At 39.6% G+C, this 26,328-nt stretch overlaps 1 protein-coding gene across 1 annotated transcript in view; it reads left to right on the top strand.

Annotated features, from left to right (window-relative positions):
• Positions 1 to 26,328, top strand: part of col5a2a (collagen, type V, alpha 2a) — a 37,465-nt gene that overhangs the window by 7,588 nt on the left and 3,549 nt on the right. The window contains exons 2-50 of the mRNA XM_027278907.1: positions 9,848 to 10,075; positions 10,573 to 10,592; positions 10,688 to 10,720; positions 10,827 to 10,859; positions 11,126 to 11,179; positions 12,204 to 12,296; positions 12,767 to 12,838; positions 14,152 to 14,196; positions 14,328 to 14,381; positions 14,520 to 14,573; positions 15,077 to 15,130; positions 15,283 to 15,336; positions 15,530 to 15,583; positions 16,277 to 16,321; positions 16,600 to 16,653; positions 16,852 to 16,896; positions 17,074 to 17,127; positions 17,376 to 17,474; positions 17,649 to 17,693; positions 17,776 to 17,874; positions 17,970 to 18,023; positions 18,218 to 18,325; positions 18,879 to 18,932; positions 19,139 to 19,237; positions 19,341 to 19,394; positions 19,479 to 19,577; positions 19,685 to 19,738; positions 19,967 to 20,020; positions 20,107 to 20,160; positions 20,298 to 20,351; positions 20,516 to 20,560; positions 20,646 to 20,744; positions 20,882 to 20,989; positions 21,207 to 21,260; positions 21,430 to 21,483; positions 21,789 to 21,842; positions 21,928 to 21,981; positions 22,095 to 22,202; positions 22,331 to 22,384; positions 22,527 to 22,580; positions 23,533 to 23,694; positions 24,041 to 24,148; positions 24,311 to 24,418; positions 24,514 to 24,567; positions 24,646 to 24,753; positions 25,006 to 25,059; positions 25,205 to 25,312; positions 25,804 to 25,857; positions 26,024 to 26,131. Coding sequence (XP_027134708.1) covers positions 9,848 to 10,075; positions 10,573 to 10,592; positions 10,688 to 10,720; positions 10,827 to 10,859; positions 11,126 to 11,179; positions 12,204 to 12,296; positions 12,767 to 12,838; positions 14,152 to 14,196; positions 14,328 to 14,381; positions 14,520 to 14,573; positions 15,077 to 15,130; positions 15,283 to 15,336; positions 15,530 to 15,583; positions 16,277 to 16,321; positions 16,600 to 16,653; positions 16,852 to 16,896; positions 17,074 to 17,127; positions 17,376 to 17,474; positions 17,649 to 17,693; positions 17,776 to 17,874; positions 17,970 to 18,023; positions 18,218 to 18,325; positions 18,879 to 18,932; positions 19,139 to 19,237; positions 19,341 to 19,394; positions 19,479 to 19,577; positions 19,685 to 19,738; positions 19,967 to 20,020; positions 20,107 to 20,160; positions 20,298 to 20,351; positions 20,516 to 20,560; positions 20,646 to 20,744; positions 20,882 to 20,989; positions 21,207 to 21,260; positions 21,430 to 21,483; positions 21,789 to 21,842; positions 21,928 to 21,981; positions 22,095 to 22,202; positions 22,331 to 22,384; positions 22,527 to 22,580; positions 23,533 to 23,694; positions 24,041 to 24,148; positions 24,311 to 24,418; positions 24,514 to 24,567; positions 24,646 to 24,753; positions 25,006 to 25,059; positions 25,205 to 25,312; positions 25,804 to 25,857; positions 26,024 to 26,131 — 3,521 coding nt within the window. The remainder of the gene's footprint in view (positions 1 to 9,847; positions 10,076 to 10,572; positions 10,593 to 10,687; positions 10,721 to 10,826; positions 10,860 to 11,125; positions 11,180 to 12,203; positions 12,297 to 12,766; positions 12,839 to 14,151; positions 14,197 to 14,327; positions 14,382 to 14,519; positions 14,574 to 15,076; positions 15,131 to 15,282; positions 15,337 to 15,529; positions 15,584 to 16,276; positions 16,322 to 16,599; positions 16,654 to 16,851; positions 16,897 to 17,073; positions 17,128 to 17,375; positions 17,475 to 17,648; positions 17,694 to 17,775; positions 17,875 to 17,969; positions 18,024 to 18,217; positions 18,326 to 18,878; positions 18,933 to 19,138; positions 19,238 to 19,340; positions 19,395 to 19,478; positions 19,578 to 19,684; positions 19,739 to 19,966; positions 20,021 to 20,106; positions 20,161 to 20,297; positions 20,352 to 20,515; positions 20,561 to 20,645; positions 20,745 to 20,881; positions 20,990 to 21,206; positions 21,261 to 21,429; positions 21,484 to 21,788; positions 21,843 to 21,927; positions 21,982 to 22,094; positions 22,203 to 22,330; positions 22,385 to 22,526; positions 22,581 to 23,532; positions 23,695 to 24,040; positions 24,149 to 24,310; positions 24,419 to 24,513; positions 24,568 to 24,645; positions 24,754 to 25,005; positions 25,060 to 25,204; positions 25,313 to 25,803; positions 25,858 to 26,023; positions 26,132 to 26,328) is intronic.

Genomic DNA, 26,328 nt, shown 5'->3' with positions numbered 1-26,328 from the left:
TCGAAGGGAGGAGTTTCAGCAAACAAACTGCTGCACTGCTGGCAAGAAATAATCCAGTGCTTGGCACTGATGACATCGTAAGAACGCTCTCAAGATGCGAGAGAAATAGTGCTTCTTTGTTAATGCAGTTTGGTATTTGGCCATAATGTCACAAGGGCATGGGTGGGAATACTCATACTTGTCTCATTAGAGAAATACAGGTCACTGTGTGCGAGTGATTGAGAACATTTACTTATAAGTAGATTTAACTATGATTAAATTTGGACGTTAAACTGGACTTTGGACTGGAAAAATGTAAGTAATAGGGAAACATTAAAGTAATATGTATTTTTATCATTTGATTTGACATTTCAAGTCACAAAGTATATGACAGACTGTCTATAAAGCTTTGGACAGGAAGCACTATATTGTTCCTGATGGGCAGTTGGCACCTTGCATGGTAGCATCTTCCATCAGAGTGACGACCACTTGCTGACTTGCTCTCTGTGTAATTGTAGACCAGATACAGTAGAAACCACTCAGATATGGGAAAGCTCAATTTAGTCCACTAACTCAATTCAATGACCATAAACAGCTGCTGGTGGGAATTTGTTATCAGTAACAGCACGGCTCCATCAGCATGATTGCAAAATGGCCCAAACTAGATACAAAGCAGGGTCAAACATGTGCCTGTTGCTTTCTTCTTATGCTTCTTTCTTCTTTTTTTTTAGTTCTTGTGAGTTTTAGAGTTAAATTATACTTGATTGTGCCTAAACTAATATCACCATGAACACATAATTTACTTTTCACTTTTTGTCATTCAAGAATTCTAGCCAAGATATGTACTGAGTGGCACATGTTGTGAGAAGTTTCTGGTGGTCAGACTATGTAACAGAGACACTGTGTCTGCTTCAGCTTGAACCTTTTCAAAAGAGATCCATGTGGCTACTCCATTGCCGACCTTCTGACCTCATCACCTTTCTCTGCCTGTGTCTGTCTCCAGCATTTCCAAAAATGTAGGCTGCAGTAAACTTCAAGGGCTCCATTTAGCAATAAAGAGAAAGGGATAAATTCTGTGTGTCCCCCGGGGCTTTAGCCTGAGTGATGTCACCACGGTAAGGGGTCTCACAGTGTCAACCACCCCCCTCAGGCTTCTCTCAGTAGTCACTTATCTAACCAGCTAACACAGGCTACTGACCAGCAGAGACACTACACTATTTCTCTTTAAATAAGGAGTCTTCTTTCTAGCACAGTGAGAGTCCCAGGTGGTTTGTACCTGTAGAGAAGCAAACACTGGAAACTGCCAAAGCTGTTATCCCTCTACGTGTTCACTGAAGCTCAGCAAACTTTAACGATTACAAAGTAATAATAGATGTCTCCACGAATTGCCTGAAAATTCGAAGGAACAGTTGATGTAGTTCACCTAGAATGAAGTCATGGTTTCCATTTCAGAGATGTTACTGGACTGAGGCCATATCAAGCACATCTCAGAAAATTTGGAGGAATTTCTTTGGCGTAAACCATCTGTTCAGACACTGTTTTCCTTACAGATTCAGTCTCTGCTTCCAAAAGCCTCTCCATAACATTGGCTTTGTGTGTGTGTGTGTTTCAGGACTGTAACCCATTTGTAAAATTGCTTCTCTGTAAATACAGTCATGTCACATAACTTTCAGACTCTTCCAGTAGTGTTTTGAATCGATCGAGATGACATTTTCTGCATTGAAAGACTTACATATATATCTTAAAACCTAAACTTATTAAACTTATTGGTTATCCCATATTAATTAATGTAAGAGACATGTTTACATTAAGGGGTATGTGTATACCTTAGAAAATGTTTTTTGAGGGTGTTTATGGAGAGTTTATTCCATAGTCGTGTATGTCAAATAATGTCAAGCTTGTGATCGCACACTATGCAGTTTAGCTGAAAATGTAAATATTTAAAACATCCTTTGCCTGAGTGGCTGTCCATGCAAACTACACTGATGCCGTGGCCTATAGCTGTTGCATCATTTCTCTGAGCTTTTAAAAAAAACAAAATGGAGACGGAGTAAGGGGGGAAAGAACAGAGCAGAAAAGAGAAACAGAGGGGTGTGGAAGGAAAAGTCTAAAAGGAAGGCAGCGAGCTTTGACAGAGATAAGGAGAGCGAAAAGGAGATTGGAGAGCTTGAAGGGGATATGAGAAAACACAGCCTAATGCGAAAGAAAAAGTAGGGTTTAAAAATGGAGCCCGCGGCAGCCATTTGGTTTTAGAGAGAGGATGTAGCATCCTTAAACTGTGGTGAAACCGAGGTCAGAGTAAATGTGGAGGCAATAAGGCTCCTCAGCACAAATATCGAGCACCTCATAAAACAACTCAAAATCCTATCCCACTTGAAGAACGATAACGAATGGACATGTGTGTTCTATTGTTTGGCCTTTACAAGTCAGCATTTAGATTTTTTAGAAATGTCTCTGTTACTCTTTTGGTTGCGTTTTACTCACTGTAGACTTTATGTATAGTTCATTGTGTTGCATATGCTGGATTTCTGTAGGTTGAGCTGCAACTTTGTGCATGATAGTGTTGTCTGATGTTGCTGCTGTATTGATTTAGAGACTGCACAGGGGAAATGGTTTGCAAGCACTTCATGTTCTTGTACAAATTCTAAGTGAAATCCGGAGGAGACACAGAAGGACAGACATTTTGTGCCAACTCCTCAATCTGGCACTTGAAAAAGCCAGCAGATGTGTTTAGCACAGATGTGTGCTGCAGACAGTGTGGTTAATATTTTAAAGTGTTGGTTAACCCCAGAAAACATATTTTCTCATTTACCCCTTTAAGTATCTAGCCATGCACATCATTTCAGAATTTGTGCTGAGGTTAGTAGTAAATCAGTCTCAGAGATTTCTTGCCATGAGCCTGATAAAATGATGGCAAATTGAATTTTGTTTGTTCTCAAAGCATCATAAAAATGACATTTGAAAAATTCTCCAGAAGAATTTCTTTCTGAAAATAGTGTCCTCGTTACTGAGGACAATCTGCAGAACACGCTGTCAAACAGTTTTCGTAGGGACTTATTTCCTGTGTGGAAAGCAGCTCAGATGAAAACTGTTTACAGCGAAGTCTGTGCATTATTAAGACTAACTTGGAAACTGTTTATTCACTTTCCATGTTTTAAATACCGCAAGCAAAATTAAGTTTGCCTCAATGTTATTTGGATGGCGGCAGATTTTTTTTTTTTTGATTTAAGTTGATTTGGAATTATCCCTTTAAAATCTTGTATCACACTGACTGACACCAAACATTAAGATTACATTCAGGGTATTATATCCTCAATGTTCACGACCCTGTACTGACAGAAACATACCACTTTCTAACACAATATTCTGTACTTTCAAAAAACTTAAAACCTCTGTGGTACAAAAAGTGGTTTCAGTGTAGTAGCACAGTGACACTAGTCCACATTAAAACAGAGCTGACACATGTTACAGCACCAGTTGAATCATTTGGTTTATTATTGGGATTGTAAGTTGTAACAGTTGCACTGAACTATCGTGCTTTATCTCCAGATATTATCTTCACTTCACTTTTTAAGTTTTTTTAAATACAAAATTCTAAAACACAAGTCCTCATTGTATTTCTCTGTGTTATCATAATGCAGTGAGAACATATTGTGCTGGAATCAACTTTCCCTTCGAGCTCCTCACTGTACAGAATCCACAGTTTATTCTTTCACATCTGGCTATGTGCTCAGTTGATGTAAAACACTGGGGTGCCCTGACCCTTTGCATATGTTAACTCTCTGCTCCGGTAAACTGGAATGCTTGACGTCACCTGTTTTACTTTGCTGCATATCTGTTTTTACATGACCCACCCAAATATAATATTATTAACTGATAGCAACACATTTAAAAAAAGCTTAGAACTATCGGCGGTGACAGGATGATGATGTACATGGAGTATTGCAGTAACTGCTCCTGTGTCTTATAAGTAGCAACCAATAGGAAATGTCACAGTGTTTTATGTGTTTGATTATATGGACTTAATGACTTCGATGTACATTATTGCAAGTACATACACTTCCTTTTTGTTCGTAAGCTACATCTCATAAAGGTCCGACAGGCAGTGCGCCATATTGTTCACGTTTAGTAAAGTGTGTCAGTGTAAGTTATTTAGCTTGATCAATGTGCACTGGAGAGGATATGAAAACCACATGTTTGACAGTTTACCAGGACTTTATGTAAGATGTGATTTCAAATCAAACAGAACCACCTGGTAAAGTTAAAACAGTCATTATGGCGCTTTGCTGTGCACTCACAGGCAATTTCACACTCACATACAAGAAAAAAAGACTTTATCTGCTTCCCACAGTTGTATATGTCAGTTTAGTTGAGTTTTTATTTTATCTATTGATTTATCTTTTGCCTAAATGTAAAGTCACTGTGTTTGTGTAGCAGTAAAAGTCACTTTAAGTTTCTAAAAGGCATCATACTGTAAAGTGTACTTCACTGTATTTGTTGAAAATAAAGAGGGATCATGCAATTTAAACATAAGTGCAAACTATTTTTTTTTAAGTTTTTATTTACTAAACAACAGTCTTCTGTATTCACGTCTGTAACGTATTTGATGCAGGAAAGAAGAAAAGTAAAGAACTTATGTGGCCAGAGTGTAACATGAACATAATCGAACATGGGGGCCACAGAGTATAAAACAAAAAGAGTTAGTGTGTGGGCGATGGTTTTTCACATGAAGCATTTCATGCCCAACCAGAAAACAATCACCCCGGTTTTAAACTTTAGCCCTGACCCTGAGAGCCTCAGGCCCAAACAGGGTCCACTTTTTGATGACTCGTAGTTTAGAAGCTCGAGTCTACATGTCAACAGCTTGTGTTTTCTAATTCTCTAAGTAGAGCAAATTATTCATTTCAGAGCATGCCATCTGTCGTACAGCAGATTTAGTTCATAATGAGTACACACACACACGCACATGCTGAAAATTGCATTTTCCATATGGTGTGAAGACACAGAACCTGTTTGATTTGTACAACTTTCACTTACGGCTGTCACGATGTTTCATGGCAATGTCAGTAAAGGACGCTTGAGAATATAATCCATCTTTTAGATGCTTGTTTTTGCCTCTCATAGCTAAGTGAATTAGTCATTTTGTACAGATTCAGACTAACCAGATCTACTCTAAAACATACTGTTATAAGATGGAGAAGAATCAAATCCAAGCCAGCAGAAAGCACAGATTCAGTCAGCCAAATAGATAAAAAGGCACAGTGGAGGAGGGGGGGATGTGTAATTTAACAGGACCACAATCCTCCCAGGGCTGAACTTGGGATGGGAACAACTCATAACTGTGGTTGCATCTTTAAAAGGAAGACCCGTTGGAGACAGGGCCTGTTGATGGAAAAGCCTAGACATGTAATCAGCAAGCTACTTATTCATTTCAACTTTCCTGGCCCGAGCTTCTTACCCCTCCCTCGAGATACTGAGCTTTGTTTGTGGAAGCCAAGGTGTGGAGCATGTTCAAACTAGAGCGTTATTTCAGATTTCAACCCCTGTCAACATAATACAGTAAATCTTCCATGCTTCAAAATATTAAACAGAAAAGATGCTCCTTTTTTTCTTTTTACTGTTTTGACATATTAAAATCTTTGTGCCAGTCACTGAAAAAAAAGGATTGTGGGATAATTACAGGGTCTTGATTCAATTTGAAACAAAACACTGTGTTGACATGTTTTTGACCCATTACAACTCAGGCCTTGAGTGAATGCGTCAAAGACCTTGACTTGCTTTTATAGACGGATTTATTAGTGGACCAATCACAGGTTGAGCTAAAGGTCCTTTACAGAGGGAAGATTTATGTTTGGCCATAACACCGAGGAGTTTTAAAGCAGGAAAGTGCAGCTGCTGCAGAGCCACCCCCTCAGCAGCTGTAACTCATCTGCATCTGGACGAGGAATCAGGCTGTACTCCTCACGGTATTAACCGTGTCAATTAGAGCGTGTTACTCTCACTGCGATTCAGAACTTGTTCAGAACACGGATGGAAACAAATGGTTTCATGAGCTTACCATCCAGTGGGCACCATCTTTCTGAAGGTTAGATCACAGTGTGGCCATCAGTTTGAGGCCTGCTCTTGGACCCACTCATCTTTTTTTTCTTTTTTTTTTCTCTTAAAGGAAATGAGAATTCCAGTTGTTATGTGACTCATTGTTTCCATAAGGTCATTTTCTAACCCCTCGACTTGTGGCTGCAATAGATTCTCCCCAAAGACGCTGCATTATGAGTATTTCCATATTAGCCGAGGAAAATCCATAAACCACTTTTTTTTCCTCCTCACATTTGTGGCAAAGCAAAAGTAGGTTTTCCAGTGTTTTACTCATGTTTGGGACAATTGCCATGACTCAAGAGAAAGGATGTTGTTTTTTTTTTTGTTGATCTGGCTGATGTCTGGTGAAGTGTTTTAAATGATAGGTGAAGAGTAGACACATGAGTCATGTTGAAGCTCTCCAGACTCCATGTTTTAAACCAAGAGAGGAAAACCGTCTGCCCCTCTTAGCTGACTTGTGGAAAATCCAGATCAAGCAGTTACCGTCGGAAGGGTGCATGCCTTTTCACCGTTGTCACGACTAAACTGTGCTTTTTTACGGCGTCTGTGGAAAAGTGTGGGACCTGCAAGGAATTAGCTGAGAGGAGGGGAAAAAGTGAACGTCCCTCGCCTCCTCCTCCTCCACCTCCTCGTCAAAGCATGCGGTGGGGCTTTTTAAGACCACTCTGAAACCACGCTTCTCTTCCAGTAAATTTCAAACTCTCCCAACACACACAGTGTTTGAAATCTCTCTCAAAACCAAACAGGAAAAATCGCTCTCCAGCTATGTGGCCAGCAGCTCAGCCAGACATCCCTCCGGTGTGACGTTTCTTATGTCTCAGCAGTGAAATGGACTCGAGTTACACACAGTTACAACTCCAGTGAAGATAATACCTGAATGTGATTCCAACATAATGAGATAATGCAGCATGTTTGAGGACATGACAAGAATTTAAATCCAGTCAATCACAAGTATGACTGTATTTCTAAGGGAACTGCGAACATTGTTCTTGCGAGACAGATGACTGCAGTAAAAATTTTTTATAAATAAATAATTTGCTTTCCAAAAATCAAGATTCATGGCTAAAGCAATCCCAAGTTTCTCCACAAATGAAGAGAAATATACTCTTTGCGTTCCACCGAGTGCTGGTTTTCATTTTGAAAGGCCACAACTTAGACAGTGGGATGTTAGCTGGCTGGCTGTTAAAAGGCAGGAAATGTCATTTCTGAAATATGTTGCGTGTTTAATGCCTTCAAATACTTTGCGGCTGACAGTACAAGGATGGCTGGGAAAGTATACCTGCGGGTTTTGTTCTTCTAAACATGTACAGATAAAAGCTGTGGTCCTCAGACAACACAGCTGGTTGAGATACGCACAGAGGTAAATGATCTATGTTCAAGTCTGACTGCTGTTGTATGTCAAAGGGTCATTTACAGAAGTGGCGTTCTGTGTGGGTGAATGGGGCCGCGTGTTAATACATACAGTATGTCAATGTGAGCCGAATAATGATAGGAAACTTGTTTAAAATTTAACATATGCACACTTTTTCAGGATGGGCAAATTGCTCAACAATGTGTCAGAAACAGACATGCTCACTTTCAAGATTATGAGTTCATTTAAAGTCTTTTAAGAGCATTTTTTCTTTAGATTTATTTGACTTATTGCAAGAGTGCATAACATAGATTTATACTTGCTTACATGTATGTATTATATATATGTGTGTACATGTGTGTCTTCCATGCCATTGTCTGAGTTATTACCCAAATTAAAGCTATTCATACTTGTCAGATTAAATGTAATGAGTTTAAGAGTGTCTGATTACACAGTGCGCTTGTGCAACATCCAAACCTCAAGTTTTCCTTTAATTTGACGTATAGTTAGTAGTTGTAACAAGTTCAAATGTTCATAGCTCATCATCATCAACTTTCTTTGAACTTTGAACCAAAAGTCTTGATTATCTATCTCGTTTTTGATTTAATTTAGTTTAATTACTCAATGAAGTTACTGAGTGTTTTAATGGGGGCGTTTAGGCTTTGCTGTCTGACACAGCGTATTTTTTTGCTACTACCAAATGGGGGCGCCAAAGTTTAAAATCTATATGATGTTTAAATTTAAAATTCTAAATTTAATGTCGTGTTATATATACTGTTACTTTTAATAATTATCACCTTTCTAGTATACACATTTATTTTTGTATAACTTTAAAAAAAAACTAATTTGAAAAACCCAGTTTATGTTTCGTTTATATAAAAATGGAAAATTAGCCAATAAATTGTCCTCAGACTCTCAAGTAATGACACTGCTGCCTATAAAATTCAGTTGTCATTTGTTGTACATTTGTCCTGTCCTATATTGTCCAAAATACAGTATATTGTTGTGTATTGAAAGCGTGCATGTGTCTGTCAACATACTTGTCCAATAAACTTGATTCTGATCATTGCAAGGATTGTAAAGTTCATGTTACACTCAAACATTCAATACCATGATAACTTTGCTGACTCTCTGGATTGTGCGTGTTGAATTGTCCTGTTCTCTTTTTGTATCTGGTTCTCAAATGAAATATAAGCAACTGCCAAGTATTGTTTACAGCCATTTCCTGTCCCAGGAGTGTCTAACACAAATATCTATATGGGAGTGAGCTATTTTCAAACATGTTGTATTGTTGCATAAGGCCTCAGTGTAAAAATGGATGTGGCTCTGAGACTCCCTTTTTCCTGTAGCTGATTAACCTGACTTACCTGCAGTCTGAAGCTCAGAGCTGCCACCTGCTGTTTATATCAGGAACAGGTGAAGAGACCTGAGAAGGGGGGGGGGGGTCCTCACAAACATTCTTATTAAATTGTTTATAGTTTTATTGTATTGGCCACATTATTCAGGTTCAGCCATTTGAGCAGTACATATTAAAAATATATAAAAGTTGCTTCACAGGTGTCTGCAGGTTTTCTCTTTTGAACATGAGTCATGTTTTTGAGACGCTGCCTCAGGAGGAAATGATCTCATGTCTACTGTCTGCAGACTACAACAAACGCTTTCCAGACCTTTTAATTCTGACAGCGTGAACACAACATTGTACACACTGTAGAGTTAACGACAGCATAGAGCAAATATATGTTCTTGCTCTGCGTGTTTTTATTTTTTCTTTCCAACGTGACCTTTTTTTTTTTATTATTATTTTTTAAAGATTGTTTGTTGAATTAATTATTTCCCGGAGGGCAGAGCAGCTGTTGAACACTCAAACCTGAGCTTTATTAGCATTTAAATTGTATCATGATTTCATTGCCATTTATAATAGCCTGCAGTGGATAGTAACTCATCAACCACCTCCCACCCCCCACCAAAATCAGCTTCTCCAAGGAGGAATAAATGAATTTCAGACAGCTTTGGTGGCTTAGTGGTTCATCTTGTTGCCTCATAGAGAGAAGGTGCTTTCTGAAACAGGTTTTGTCAACAGTATTAGGGTGAACGTGTTAACTTTCTGTGCTGTGCATAAGGGAACAGGCCTCAGACCTCCAGCCTTAATAGAAAAAGAAGAGGGACTAGGGGATGGATGGATGTTTATGTTCTCCTAGTTGAAAAGTTAAAGCACATGTGGATTCTCCCTTGTGATCTTATATCTTCATTAGTGAAATAGTTGAACACTAACAAAAGCTGAATGTCCTGATAAATATCTCACAACAATCCTAATTAAGAACAGGCGTGTTTGTCAAACCTTTTGGTGGATAAACAAAAGCTTTAAATTAATTGCCGTAAAGTTTAGTTTAAGAGTTTTCCCTCCACCTCTGTGTGTTCCAGGAGATGACGTGAGCTGCACAGCAGATGGCCAGGTGTACACTAACAGGGACATCTGGAAGCCAGAGCCATGCCGGATCTGTGTTTGTGACAACGGTCAGGTCCTGTGTGACGAAATCCAGTGCGATGAGCTGAGTCACTGTGAGAAGATGTCCATCCCTGACGGCGAGTGCTGCCCCGTTTGCCAGACTGATACAAGCACCACCAACACCGACGGCCAGGGCTCCTTTGGTGAGAAAGCAGCCGTTCCCTGTGGTGAAAATGTGCCTGTGCTTGGAAATGTTTTTAATTTGCTACTTATGTTATACATACATACATACATACATACGTGTTATATGTTATACGTATATAGAAAAAGAACTGTGAAGTGTCAATTAAAGAAAAAAAGAAAGATGAAATAATACACACACATTTGGAATCAATATTAATGATCTCATCACCATGAAATATGCTTTAGTTTTTGTCAGGTCTCTCTGTTGCCTGTGAATTCATCTATTCATCTGTCAGAAACAATGAACACATTACTGCTTCATCAAACTGTTGCACATCATAAGGATGAGTGACATCAGGCTGATTGTAGACTGTTTTGCCTTTGTTTACATTGACTAACTTGCTTAATGATGACAAATTCATCTCATTAAAGTTGCTTTCTGATGCACTCACAGTGCAGTTATGGTCGGATGAACAACTAATGTGATCTTTTATGCTTTTTTTTTGTTCTATTGTAGGTGGGGGCAGGATCTATAAGGTAGGCCACAGTTTTGTGATGACTGTTATGATATGTTTGCTGATATGCCACCATCGTGGAGCTTGAACAGTTTTGTCGTCTCTCTGTTTATCCAGGGTCAGAAGGGAGAACCTGGGGATGTTCCACTTGTGAGTGTTTTAACTTGTTTGTTAACCTTTTAAACAGGCCTGCAATACTTGTCAAAAAAAGATCTAAATGCTGATTATAACTGTGTGTTTGATGATTTCCCTGCAGGTGACTGGCATTAGAGGTCGCCCTGGACCTATGGTGAGCATCTTTTACCCATAGCATCATTTTAAAAAAGTTGTTTTGGAAGCTTCTGATGTATGATTGTCGAGCTACCTGAACCGACACTAGATGGCATAAGAGGACAGTTACCTTGTGCATAACTTCACCTTAAAAGGACTTCTGCACAGTGGGATATTCCTATGAGTTGCTGTGGCATTTTAAGCACCCCTCTGACATATCTATGTGATTGCAATATCATCACTCTCAGATTTATTCATTTATATTCATTTTGTTTTTAACCACAGGGACCTCCTGGCTCCTCGGGAGAAAGAGGACCTCGTGGACACAAAGGAAGGCCGGTATGTCAAGTTCAGAAAGAAAATCAAAAATATTAAAGATGCATACAAACATGATGTTGTTTAATAATTAATCTGGGGTTTTTAGAGGCCAGATGGCAGCACACATGATAAACCAGCAGTATTTAAGGGGTTACAGTATATGCTAATAAGGGGTTAACATTTTGGTTTTGTTACATCATATATAGTACAATCATGAACTTGTGTCTTAGTCTTTCTGTGTATGTATATTATTTGAATACAGCAGGAATGTCTTGGGATGAAGTTTCTTAGCCCTGTGGCTTAATTATTCACTGACATTATGATTGTTTTTATATATATTTTCAATAAATAAAAACATTAAATGGTTTTAAATATATCATCATGTCTCCATCATCCATTGGAAAGTCACCCTGTGCTCTTAAAGATATCAATCATGTGACATCCTAACTCGAATCTGACTTACTGTGGTCATGAGAATGACTCTCCTATCAAACTGGCCAACGTGTGTGTGTGTGTGTGTGTGTGTGTGTGTGTGTGTGTGTGTAAGCATTTATATTCAGTTCAAGGGCAAGAGACTAACAGTCAAAGTATAATGTAATGTGGCAACTTGATGTATAAGTGCTTTGCAAGCAAAAATGCAGCAGGCTGATGAATGAATGTGCCCCTCTTGGTGGAGTTACAATCCAGTAGAGAGCAGCGTTTTGAGGGTGATTTATTAGTACATGAACAATACATTTCCTCCTGCATTTTACAGCTAATGGTTCATAAACACAGAAATTAAACTGCATCGTTTGTATCAGAAGAGAACGACAAGTTCCACTGGACGTCTCGGCCAAAGCAAAGCATATTTAGCTGTGCTGATTGATTGATCAATCTATATTTTAATTCTCAAGTTCACAAAAAAACAACAGTAAAAACAGAAAACAAGTGTTTCTCACAGTCTGACATTGATTCATTATTTTGTGGCTGAGTGTATTTATAAAGTGGTTTTCATGTTGGTGAATCAACATCTCTCTCTCTCTCTCTCTCTCTTTCTACTCTCAAGGGACTGCGGGGCCCTGCAGGTTATGATGGAGAGCCTGGTGTACCAGGTCAGCCCGGTGAACCAGGACCTGCAGGACAACAAACACACCCAGGAGTGAGTTGTGCACAGAGCGCTGTCACTTGCTCACATCCAACACACATACGTGCATCTCCATGCATGTGCTAACATGCACAGTAAGAGCAAACACAAGAGAAATGCCATCAAAAGCCAGACACACACCTTGGAAACACAGTGTGTTGTGATGTAGTCATCCTTATACACGATGTCAACAACTGCATTTGTATTTTCCTAAATTTGAGATGATTCACATTTTAGCAGAAATCTACACAAGCATTCATGCACAAGGGGACCAATGATAAGCCATTAAAGCTAAATTATGATTGGTCCTCTTTATTTTCTTGTCCTTATACTTACATCATGTACTTACACATGCCATTCATGTGTTTTGTGGTGTATCATTTATATCTAGATTTGCTTTTCATGTGTATCATACTGACGAATGGCAAATACACACTGTTTAAACGCAGTCAACCTGAAACAAAGGGTGTCTGCTTCACCTGCAGGGCCTGGGATCCCACATGGCTGGAGGTTTTGATGGAAAACAAGGACCTCAAGGCATGTTAAGTGGCGCAAGGGTAAGAGACAGATTGTAAAGCACTCGCTTTATATATAGATACATATGAGTTTTTCAGTTGTTAAAATGAAACCTGTCAGCAACCACTATCTATATGAGGTTTAATATTTCATTTTACATCAGTTCAAAATGCTTTTAGCTTCTTGTTGTCACCACTTTTTTTTGCATTCATCTATTGTAATCTAAAATGTTGTTTTTTCAGGGCACTCCTGAAATTGCAGTTCCATAAAGTTAGCCAACTTAAGGGATATTTAAAAAATGGTGCTCAGATATGTGCAGTAAAGGCCAAGATATCTGAACTAATGTACACATTTCCCATAATGCATCTCCTTCCAGTCGCAAACACCCACTTTTACTGTGTTACCAATTCCCCCCAGACTTTCTGTTAGAAATGTGAAGCCTAAACGGAGTTTACCCTGATGACATCACCAGGGTTTGTTTTTTTCATTGCTTCCTCCATAGGTGCAGAATACATAATTGAACTTTCACAGTTAGAAGAGTGTTCCTTTAATCAATAATGTTATGCTATATTGTATGTTTGGAGCTTCTCATTTCATAAAGGCGTACATTTACAAAACATGTAAAGCGTGTCTTTTAATCTTGCTACAAAAGATAACAGGATATATGACATTTTTAAGCACCAGTAATGTATCTGCTGGAACTTTTTAAACCTCAAATGATGCAAGAAAAAACAGAACCTACATTTCACAGTTTGTAATGACTGAGAGTCTAATTTTCTAAAACCTGAAAAAACATTTTTGGTTTATTGCTCAGCCCGAGAAGGAGCATAAACCATCTTGTTTTAAGTTTTATAGCTTGTCAGCTACTGACTTTAGATGAAGATAAGTTCACTCTTGTTTTAATTAGAAAGTACATTATACATTTTAATTAGAGAGTACACAACCACAGCACACAACCACTTTGGCAGACTTTTGATCCATCTATGCTTCTAATTTCAGTACCACAAGGCACTGAATAATTAGATTTGACTTGTTCGACTGTTTCTAAACAAACTGTTGGACATGAAAAATCATTTTTGTAACTTTTAGGTTTTTTAAAGTTAATCAGCTAACTTCAGCAAAGTAACAATGAACCAGCAATTAAAGGATTATTGTCTGTGCTTTGACAGCCATTTTAACATTCTCCATTAAAGATGAATCCACTAAATGAATCCTAACTTCCACTGAGTGTCTCAGAGACCATAAATCAGTTTAGCTCTCCTCTCTATTGTTCTCCCCATGGAGCACATTTAATTATTTCTGACCTTTCATGTGGATTACACTGGATTCTGTTCATCTTTTGATTTTCTTTTAGGGAGAGTCTGGAACACGAGGACCTCCTGGGCCAAACGGCTCACCTGTAAGTTCACAACATCTTCAGAAAGCTTTGACTAATACTGTGCACCAAACACTGATAATACATCTTTGCCATTTTAATATTTTGTTTTGCTCACTGTTTAAGTCTTTTATCGTGTCCTTTACTCTTCTTAGGGTCACGCTGGACCACAGGGACCTCCTGGAGATGTCGGTGATCCAGGGCATATGGTATTACAACGTTCTTTTGTCCATTTTGCGTGCATGATGTACATTTGATGTACAGTTAGGTTAGACTGAATACATTTTACTGGGATGGATTTGAGAAGGATGTGTTGTCGCTGAATGTTTACAATCCGTGTTTTTCAGGGTCCACCTGGGCAAAGGGGACCTGAGGGCCCAGCAGGGAAACCAGGTGAAGATGTAAGTCAGCTCTAAGACAAAATTACATTTCTGTTTGCTGAAAACTGCACCTATGTATGTCTATGTATGTATATGAGTTAAAGTGATAAACCACCCCACCAGCATTCACTCTTACACTTCTGCTACACTGTGTATTTAGTAGTAGTAATCAGTAGGAAATCCTAAACAAGTCTTTCCTACAGGTAAACAGACCCGCATTCATAATATTGTGAAGTATGAGATGCTTGATGATTACAAGGTGACCTGTCGAGTCTCTCTTGAATCTGTTCTATAGCATTTTTATTTCATCTTCATGAAAAAATGCATAATAAAAGCATTTGATCCTTGCAAAAAGCCAATATGTTTCTGAACATCTTTAAGTAAAAAAAAAAAAAAAGACAACAACACAATAAGTCTCCAGCTCTACACCTTAGTACAGTCTATGATTAGAGAAATCTGACTATGACTAAATTTTTAGCAGCCAAATTCAGTTTGTAATGTGTAAATGTCATGTTATTGCACAGGGAGAAGCAGGCAAACCAGGAAATTCTGGAGAAGTTGGATTCCCTGGATCAGCGGTATGTTCCTAGACCTCTAATATCTCCATCAATCAACTGCACACACTGTATTTTCTGCCTCTCTCTCAGATTACACTAGATAAAATGACCCATGATGTGTGTTTTTATGTGCCTTCGACACATATAACTGACAAAGCTGTCACATATTTCAGGGATCCAGAGGATTTCCAGGCACACCCGGGCCTCCTGGACTGAAGGGTCACAGGGTGAGTGTAAATTCTCTGAAGCATTAATGGATATCATTTAACATGTGCTTGACTGCTGTACCACTTAAATATACTTAAATAATCTTTGGATAAATGTGACTTTATTTTGCTGTTTTGCTCTCACACATTTCTGCACACTTCCTAAAGAATACACAATGAATGACGAGTTTGTTTTTTCTGGTTTTGTTAACAGGGCCACTCTGGACCACTTGGTCAAAAAGGTGAAACTGGAGCTGTTGGATCCAAGGTATGAATGAAGTAAAATAAAACGTGTTGTATTTTTTTCAGTCAGTGTATCTGTTTAAATTGGTTGAACAGTTGATCTCTAGTAGTCCTTGCCTGTGAAACATCTTGCCATGTAGCGGTGCTATCTTATTACAACTAGTCGCAGGGTTCTTTCTCTAACCTTGTCGCTTGTTTCCAGGCTTCCAGGCTTAGTCGGAAAAATTATGTTCTTCCATAACTCGAATTCCCACTACACTCATTTCTCAAACCACTGTTATCCCCTCTGTAACCAACCACTCTCTCCTTGATTAGAGCCCAGACAGCCCCTTTTATAGTCCCTCCCACTCAGACTACTACATTCCTAAAAACAACATAAACATATTTTTCTCGTTATAACGTCAGTTTCCTTCACATGTGATCATCACTAACATTATACAAAAATTATACCAGTTTGGTCATCATTTCTCTTCCATAGATACTGCATAGTACTCGGACAAATTGACATTATTAATAAAAGCAAGTGTGCACCTTTGGCTGCGCTATTTTCCGGTGAGGAGAAGAGTGATGTGTGTGTTGTTATGCTTATTTAGTGCGGAGCAGAAGGGAACGGGGAAAGATGTTCTAGTATGTGTGTGTCTGTGTGTGTGCGCTGCGTGTGTGTAGTGACGGAGCTACTCCGTCACACAACTGAACACTTTTTTTTGTCATTTTCCAGGGTGCTACAGGTCCCCCTGGTCCATTGGGAGCACCTGGACCTATGGTAAGTTACAATTATTTTAGGTTTCCATAGAGCTAGTGAATGCTTAATAAATAAATTACCTGGAGCAGCCCATATATACAGTCTATTATGCTCATGAGTGTATGTGGAGACACACAGTACACCCACTATATTGTAATTTTGCAGTCTGCTCTTATTTTGAATGAGGTGAATCTATATCAGTATGCTGTATGATAACGATAAACCTGTGAACTTCCAGACTTTAAACTTTTGCATTGAATGGGGGACAGCTGTAATAAATCATTGTCTGTGTATAACAGGGTCCTGCTGGGATGACAGGAGAGAGGGGACGCTCCGGACCCAGCGGTATACCAGTAAGAATAAAATCGCTATGCAACATCTGCTACCATGATTCTTCTCCCTGTCACAGATTTTGAAAGTATCGGGTGATTGTATCTTACTGTTTCTTCGGTGTCAGTTATTTGTAAAAATGGGACACTTATGAAGAGTGTGCCTAACATCAGTGTTTAACTGTGATTTTTGAGTCAAAGTGATTGAATTTTGTCATTTAGGGTAAGCGTGGTGATCCTGGTAACGTTGGAAAACCTGGTCCAATGGTAAGTCCACATTCACAGTGTTCTATCTTTGTGATTTACTGTACACCTCAGTGACTATCTTACATAGTTTAGCATTGACACTCACGTTTATATGGATATGATCATTCATATATCATGTAAATGCATGTGTCCACTGCTTACTATCAGTAATTATTCTAATTGTCGTTGTTTAAACAGGGTCCCTTGGGTCTCAGTGGCCCATCTGGATATCCAGGAACCCCAGGAATGAAGGTATAGTAAACATCTAACAAGAAGGCACTCATCCTTTAGCTACATGCTCATGATAATGGACTCTTTAAAAGCATTTCCATTAAGAGGTCACTCTTAATTGTCTTATTTGTGATCACTGTTTTCTGTTATATTACTTATTACCATGATTTTTGTTTGTTTGTGAGTCTTATCTAGACAAAACTGCAATTAATAACAATTGTATCAGCATCACTTTTTATTTATATCAACTTGGTGATTGTCTTCCACAGGGCCAACCTGGCCCCACAGGAGTCCGAGGTCCAGAGGGCCCACAGGGACAGAGAGGAGAGACCGGTCACATTGGCAGAGCTGGACCAGTTGGCCTCAGGGTTAGTTTCTCATGTTACTTGCATATCACATGCAGCATATTAATAAGAAGTTATTAATTAGGCTACATTGGCATCCTCGCTCATAATTTAATAGTATTTTATCACAGTATAACAAGGATATCACTATGCTTAACATGCCAACATGCTCTAATTGAAGAAATTCTGTGTTCAAAGGGACCCATGGGTACAGATGGTGGCCCAGGTACCAAAGGACCAGTGGTATGTACAGTTATTTAATTAAAACAATGTGTTTATTCTTTAAAATACGGATACAGAAACCAACTTTTCTGACTCTTCAAAGGGTAATCTTGGACCACAAGGTCCAGGCGGCCATCTTGGACCACCTGGCCCACCAGGACCTCAGGGAAGCACTGGTCAGCCTGGTATCAAAGGACAACTGGTAAACTGACTTAAAGTTTTGAAAGTTGTGTTTTTTAATTGCTTTTAATACTATATAAATGTGTGCAGGATACTCAAATTTTTGTATTTTTACAGGGAGATGTTGGTGTACCAGGATATAAAGGAGAGGCTGGACCCAAAGGAGAATCTGTAAGTTTCAATTACATCTGTAGAAATAACTAGGATTGTTATGGATGTTAGGTTAGATGTGGATTCATGTTGAAATTAAACCAGATTCATACCTTCTTCACCGGACATTTTTGGACAAGGGCTGATTTAAATACAAGCAAATAGGCATGATTTGGTTTCATCACATTTTCTGCCATTTCTTGTTCAACTTTTAGGGCCCACCAGGTTCCCAGGGAGTGATTGGACCTCAGGGTGAAGAAGGAAAGCGAGGACAACGTGGAGACCCTGGCTCTGTCGGACCTCAAGGTCCCTTCGGTGAAAGAGTAAGTCAGCATTCTGCCTCCTACTTTCATCCAAACTGCACTTGACAGGAGTCATCTCAGTAAACAAGAGAAAGAAAAGTCATCACTCAACACAAATAAAGTACGCCATGAATTGGAAATGCTCCTATTTATGCAGGGGATATATTGACTCATGGAAAATGGTTTAACAATGTCCTCTCAAACCAAGAAAGTCGTGGGTTTGAGTCCCAAGCCTCTGTGGCCTTTCTGTAAGGAGTCTGTGTGATCTTCCCATGTTATGAGGGTTTTTTTCCTGATGCTCTGGTTTTGCTCTGGTTTCCTGCCGCTGCCTCTCAATGACCCTGCACAAAATAAAGCCAGCATAGACGATGGATGAACATCAGTTTTCCCATTTGTATTTGGTAGAAACATCAAGATTACATTTTTGTGTTTCCTTTCCTTTACACAATATGTTTATGATTTGTTTACTGCATTCTTCTGGTTATATACATTTATTAACTATGTTTTTTTGTAAGAATAAAATAAACAAACATATGAACATGATGCAGAATTCAACTCATGATCCGTTTTTCAGGGAGCTCCTGGTAACAGAGGATTCCCTGGTGCTGATGGGTTGCCAGGACCTAAGGTAGAGTATTATTTAGACTTATTATCTCTGCAAATTAGTCTACTACTGCATATTATATTAATGATGATAATTTATAGAACTATGATGGTTGATATTTGTGGCTTATTATATAGATGTACCAGAGTTTATGTTCTTGATGTTTTGTTTGGCAGTCACACATTTCAGTTAGCATATTAAAGGAGTTATCATCACTTCTCTTTCTAAAGGGTGCTCAAGGAGATCGTGGAACATCTGGCCCATCAGGGCCAAAAGGTTCTCTGGGAGACCCTGGACGTACTGGAGAACCTGGTCTACCAGGTGCAAGGGTAACACTGAAGAGCTTGCCATTTCAGTTTAATCTACTATATTGTTACATTTATGATGCTTATGTCACTTCCATTGCTCATGATATTTATATCTTTATCAAAGGGTCTTACTGGTACCCCTGGAGTCCAGGGAGCAGAAGGCAAGCCAGGACCATTGGTAGGTTACAGTGCTCAATGACACTTGACAATTAGACACTGGAATTAGTTCTGATAAATTCAAAGTATATTTTTTTTTGTTAAGGGTGCCCCAGGTGAAGATGGTCGTCCAGGCCCTGCAGGGTCCATTGGAAACAGAGGACCTGCAGGAATAATGGGAATGTCAGGCCCTAAGGGCTTCAATGTAAGGCTGCAGCGTCACCATAAACTTTGCTTGAATAGTCAGTCAGATTAGTCTGTTTATCTGCTGTTCTGTTTCTTATTCAAAACATGTTTCCTATACACTCATAGGGTGACCCAGGAAAGACAGGTGAACAGGGATCTCCAGGAGTAGCAGGTCAAAGAGTGAGTACTGTTTATGAATGAAAAAGTGTGTGCTACACAGTGTTTTTTCATTAGCCTGAGATGAGATGATACAGATACAACATGTGGGTGACTTATAGTGAATCACCTGTACAAAAGTAAGCTTAAAAGCAAGCTACTTCACAATGACCCACATAAGTCCTTAGTTTGTTTATCTAAAAACCTCACGCACCTTCAAGAAATCAATGTTAATTGTCATTTTGTCTTCAGGGTCCTCCTGGTAAAGATGGAGAAGTTGGCCCCGCTGGTCCCCCAGGCCCATCTGTAAGTGTTTTTGGTTTTGTTGAATTAATTGCATTTGTTTGTACTGCTATCAAAAATGACTGAAACATTACTGTCTCCTCTCAAAGGGTGTTGCGGGAGACAGAGGAGAGCAGGGACCTCCAGGTGTCAATGGATTCCAGGTGTGTAATATTCTTTGGTTGGAAGGAAGATGTAACAATGTTTTGAAATAGTAGATGTAAGACGAAATGGCAGTATTAAAATGATTAGACCTCGGTATGTGCTGAAAAGTGAATGTCTGACTATCTTGTGTTCGTAGGGTTTGCCTGGAAATCAAGGTCCTCCTGGAGAATCTGGAAAACCAGGAGACGTTGTGAGTGTGACAAAAGTTATAAATGCTGCTTTGGTCTAAATTGCATTGACTGAATCATCTTTAATGATGCTGTCTGTCTGCAAGTAATTTGAATTGCCATGTTAAGAGCTTGGCAGTTATCAGGATTTAAAATCATAAATGATATCATTGCTTGTTTCTTTTAGGGTATTCCTGGAGAGCTTGGTGCTGTGGGACAAATTGGACCAAGGGTCAGTGAATTCCACAATGCTAAATTATTTAGGCAGTTTGTAAAGTTGAATACCTGAGAATTAAATGTATGTTTTTCTTCTCCAGGGAGAGCGTGGAATTCCTGGGGAGAGAGGAGAGATGGGTCCAAATGGTCTGCAGGGACCTAAGGGTATCCCAGGTGCACCTGGTCCAGATGGGCCAAAGGTACTTTACCACAGGCTCACCTCCAAAGATTCATTCATTAAAATTCAAAGCATTGTCAAACAAATAAGGTGGCCTATGTACTGGCCATTAATACTTGTAAGCAATAAGCTTGCTAACTCTGCTGTTTGTCACTGAAGGGTAGCCCCGGTCCCACTGGTACAATTGGTGATGCGGGTCCTCCAGGTTTGCAGGGAATGCCAGGAGAGAGGGGCATTTCAGGCCCTCCTGGGCCTAAAGGTGACAGAGTAAGTTTATGCATGTATTCTTATATAGTCTATGTTTTATAGTCTATGTTAAAAATATTTACAATAAATGCAATTGTGTTTATTTATGTGAAAATCATGATTAATTTGTTTCAGTTGACATGTCCTCTAGTAACATTTTGGAGGATGGAACTCTTTTGATACAGCCAATTAGTTGTAAGTCAAACAACCATATACTTTTTAACTGTCTTTTGTATAGGGCACAATTGGTGAGAAAGGATCTGAAGGTACAGCTGGAAATGACGGCGCAAGAGTAAGTCAAATATCTTTCACACACTGCAAACACATTTTGTCTCAGTGAACACCAAGCACAAGCTTTAAAGCTTGTTACAGTTTATTCAAGAAATGTGTCCGCTGACTTGACTGCACACGTTACTGGTGATGAGCAGAGATCCCCAACCAGATTTGTTTTCTGACAACAGGGAGCCCCAGGACCTGTTGGCCCACTAGGACCTGCTGGACCCAGTGGTGAGAAGGTAGAGTGTTTTCTTTCTAACAAACATTAACGCTGCTCTTGACATCACAATGATTCAAGGTTAAGTTCTGTTTTAGCAAAGGATGCCTGCTATGCTGATAATCCTTCTGCTTCTTATATTCTTGGGACTGTTGTCCCTTTGTGAAGGACAAACCTTTACCATATGAGTGTTAGTGAATATGAAAACTGTTGTAAAAGTGTTTTGAATGGTCGGCCCATTTACAGTTAAAACATACTTGATTCATGGAACAGCACAGGCTAAACGAATGATTGTACAAACGATGCAAACATGTGACACCTTTGCAGGGAGAACCCGGACCCAAAGGACCACATGGACCCCCAGGATCCAGAGGAGTGCCAGTAAGCAGACCTGTTTATTGTGGTGATACAGAATGGTTGTACATCATTAGTGCACTTTGATATAATAATCTGTCTCCTATGACAGGGATCAAGAGGTGACCCAGGCCCAATTGGTGCTGTTGGATTTGCTGGACCTCCTGTAAGTAGTCATGCATTGTCATTAATTTATGGCTCTATGATGCTCCAGGGGGTAATCTTAATGTGGTGACAGATTTAACTGGTTTTAATGTTTTTCCTTTAACATATTACCAGGGTCCTGATGGCCAACCTGGAGTCAAAGGAGAGGTTGGCGAACCAGGCCAGAAAGGAGATGCTGGATCACCAGGACCTCAAGGCTTGGCTGGTGCTCATGGACCTCCTGTGAGTTGGACTCTTTGGTTATCTCAGTACCTTTGTTTAGTCCAGTTTGGAAGTTTTAGTGTGTAAATCCCTACAAAATGATCGACACCCCTGATGAATGCTTTTCTAATAAAGTTTTGTATTTGTAGGGGCCAATTGGTGTTGCTGGACTGAAAGGTGGAAGAGGAACACAGGGTGCACCGGTAAGATCATTTCATAACTCACAAGTCATATGGTGCAGAAAGGATTTTATGAAAACAGGCAGGTTTATCACTGCTGATTGAATTTTCATACAGTTGATATTGCTTTCTGTTATAAACCTTTGAATAATTCTTTTGCTTCCAGGGCCCCACTGGTTTCCCTGGATCTGCAGGAAGAGTTGGCCCACCAGGCCCAACTGTAAGTACTCTCCTGAGTTTGTATGAAAACACAGTCAGGGTAACAGGAAGTGTGAAACTGTTTTAATAGGTTCACCAATGTAACTTAAAGTCCAATTAAAATACTCCTGATGGAACAGCACAGACGACATTTGCACATGTTGAATTGTTGAACTCTAACTACTCTATCTCATGTTGAAATCTTGACGATAAAACGATAGATTTCCAAATAACCCCCTGAATAGAAAGTATAACAAAGTGTCTGGGAAGAACAACTGTTGTAAAGACTTTCTTCAGCTTCCGCAAGTGAACTTAAGGAAGACAAAATCATTCATTGTTTAAATTATGAACAAATATTTGTACTTTAAAGATAAGCTTGGGTGTTTTCGAACCTGGACCCATGTTTTTGTGACTAATGGGGACAACAACTTTTGACACTGGTCCAGTATTGAGTGCTGCCACAAAACAGGTTGCGATGTGTAATCCTTTGTGGGCAATTGCACACCATCAATGTAAGTGCTTGTTCGGGTTGTTAGACAACCTACAGAGGCATACCTTTTTGTTGTAGAGTAAATTCCTTTTTAGTTTAACCAGAAACAGCCATTATACAGCTCTGTTCAAAGCCACCAGACTGCATTGAACAAAACAGTAGTTTTGTCACAGAACACTGTGCCGTTGGTCTATGACTGCCTCAAACGCAGCATTAAGGCCTCGGTATCTTTCACATGCTTGTGACCTGAAAACTTGCGCCCTACACATTTTTATTTTTCCCAAAACACACATTCCAAGACTTAGCTGATGCAACAGTTGGCCAGATGTGCAGAGGTGTAAAAGGCCTACATGGCCATTCAGAAACCGGTCTAAACACTTTATGAGGTAGTGCAGCACGTTGTATAAACTAGTTCATTTGAAACATGCAGAGACCTTAATGCTATACGACTATGTGTAATATGACTGTATGTATCTACTGCCAGGGTCCAGTTGGAGAAGCCGGACCCCTTGGACCTCCTGGTAAAGAGGGTCCTCGTGGGCTTCGTGGAGATCATGGACCCCCTGGAAGACAAGGAGAGCGAGGACCAGCAGGACCACCTGGAAGCCCAGGAGACAAAGGGGACTCTGGAGAAGACGGACCCACGGTAAACAGACGTTATTTTTATGAAATTACATTTTACCTAAACCACAAATTTAATATAAATATCTAAATTTGCATCATTTAAGCAATCAGTTGCAGTAAAATTGTGATTTGTCATTCATTTGTCATCAAACTATATTCTTCTATAGCTGTTGTAGTAAAACAATATAGAACAATGTTACAATGAAAAACGTTCTTATAACTCAAACTTATATTTCTTTCTTTGTTGTTCTCAGCACTTTTTTTGTAAGTGCATGATCATAACTGGAAATTTAGTGCATGAAGTTTAGATACACAGGAATCTCCCACACTATTTATTCTAAATTTTTGTGTGATGTTGTTGGCTTTAGGGTCCTGATGGTCCTCCAGGTCCAGCTGGAACTACAGGACAGAGAGGCATTGTGGGTCTTCCTGGTCAGAGAGGAGAGCGTGGAATGCCAGGCCTTCCAGGACCTGCAGTATGTATCATTTAAGTCCTGATTTTCCTGCACATGCATGAGTCTTTTCTTCTTTTCATCTAGTCTAAAAGTTTGAACATAAATAATATAAAATCATTTTTAACATAATGTTAAACCTGTACCTTCTCCCTTGATTAGTAAGTTTCATTTCAATGCTTCTAGGGTCCACCAGGAAAACAGGGATCCGCTGGATCACCTGGAGATAAAGGACCCTCAGGTCCAGTTGGTGTTCCTGGTGCTAATGGACCTCGTGGTGACCCTGGTCCTGATGTGAGTACAAGTTTTAAATTACTCTTGCTTCTCAAATAATATCACCCAAATGTGTCTCTTATGTTTACTGTGCATGTTTTCTGTTTGGCCCTCAGGGCCCTGCAGGATCTGATGGCCCACCAGGCAAAGATGGTGTTCTTGGGCAAAGGGTAAGAGACAGAATGAAAATGTGGCCCATGTGATGTTTTACATGTTGCAAGTGGCTTGATGGGTAGTTACTTTTCTAGGGAGACCGGGGAGATCCTGGTCCAGAAGGTTTACTTGGTCCTCAGGGACATCCTGGCCCTCCAGGTCCTGTTGGTACAACGGGTGATGCTGGAAGGAGAGGAGATGCTGTAAGTGGACTGTTTTTACTGCTGTTTCTCCAACATGTTTTCGTTAGATTGTCTGTCAGCAGGATAAAGACTATAATAACAGATTTACACTAAGAACATATGCTTTGGTTTAAGCCCTGGAGGCATGTTGGAACATGAATGAAGTTAATAATAAATGATAGGAATGATGTGTTTGGATATAAAAAGAGTTTTTTAGTGCTGGCAGAGGCCTTTGTCTCCTGAGGGCCTTTTCATGATTTGACCTAATTTCAGGGCTCAAGAGGACCTGTTGGTCCACCTGGCTCGGCTGGAAAGAGAGGATTAGTGGTGAGTCTGCAACTGAGAACATCTTGTGGTCATCAATACACAAAGAGTTTTGTAAATGACTTAAAAGCTGTTCTAAGCCCAGAACCTCAATGTGTCTCCATTTCAAAACAATGATTATGAAGTGTGTCCAATCGTTTTAATTCAGGGACCCCAAGGACCAAGAGGAGATAAGGGTGACCTGGGTGATCATGGAGAGAGAGGACAGAAGGGACACAGAGGCTTCACTGGTTTGCAGGGTCTTCCTGGACCTCCAGTAAGTAAAAGTGGTGCTCAGTAATCCAGTCAGTACTCCAAACCCACCATTTGTACACAGTTTTACTTGACTGTTCAGATTCACACTTCCCAGCTCTGTTCTAACATGCTAATGCCGTAGGGCAGTGGTTGAAAGTTCAAAAGCAGAACCATAGTTAACAGCTTGTGGTCCTTTTCAAAACAGTCTTTCAACTCAACCCATTGTGGAGGACACATTTTTTCTTTTGCAAACTGGAACACAGGTGTCTGTGTCACTGCTTCTCAAATCCCTTTGTTTCTGAAAAATGCACCTGAATGGAAAGAATCCACATTATGTAATATAGAATAGAAACATGAGCAGAAATCAGATACAGTTGCATCTAGGAATGATCTCCCGCAGTTACTAACATGCCTTTTATCCAACAAGTCACTGCCATCAGCCCTCCAGAGTTCTGAAAAAACTGTAAGTTATACTTTTAAACAGACTAATGCATATTTACCTCTTGCTTTTAGGGTACAACAGGCGAGCAGGGAGCTCCAGGAATTGTTGGACCAAGTGGGCCGAGGGTAAATTAAAAAACATAGTTTCCTAAATATCTTTTTTTGTAATGATATAGTGAGTTTGTCATAGGAGCATATACACTATTTGAGTTCAATGCCAGCATTTAATTTGTATTGAAACTCTTAAATTGTAAGGCTAAAAGCTATCTGTCTTTACTGGAATATGATTCAGGGGCCTCCTGGACCTATTGGGCCTTCTGGAAAGGAAGGATACATTGGACAGCCAGGACCAATGGGACCTCCTGGAACTCGTGGACTCAGTGGAGAAGTTGGACCAGAGGTATTGTCTCATTATACAAAGTGGACATTCTAACTGCATGCGAGTTGAACTCATTAAAAGCATCAATAGTACAGTCAGCAGTTTAAAAAAAACAAAAAACATCTGAACATCTTTTGGGCATATGTGGGGAAGTACAGAATTTTTAGCAGTGAATACAAATGATACTAAAAATAAAACTAAAAATCACCCCACTACTC

The sequence above is a fragment of the Larimichthys crocea genome, chromosome I (assembly GCF_000972845.2).
Source record: "Larimichthys crocea isolate SSNF chromosome I, L_crocea_2.0, whole genome shotgun sequence".
NCBI lineage: Eukaryota > Metazoa > Chordata > Actinopteri > Sciaenidae > Larimichthys > Larimichthys crocea.
Note: the sequence above shows the minus strand (reverse complement) of the source record. Positions and strands in the feature narration are given on the sequence as shown.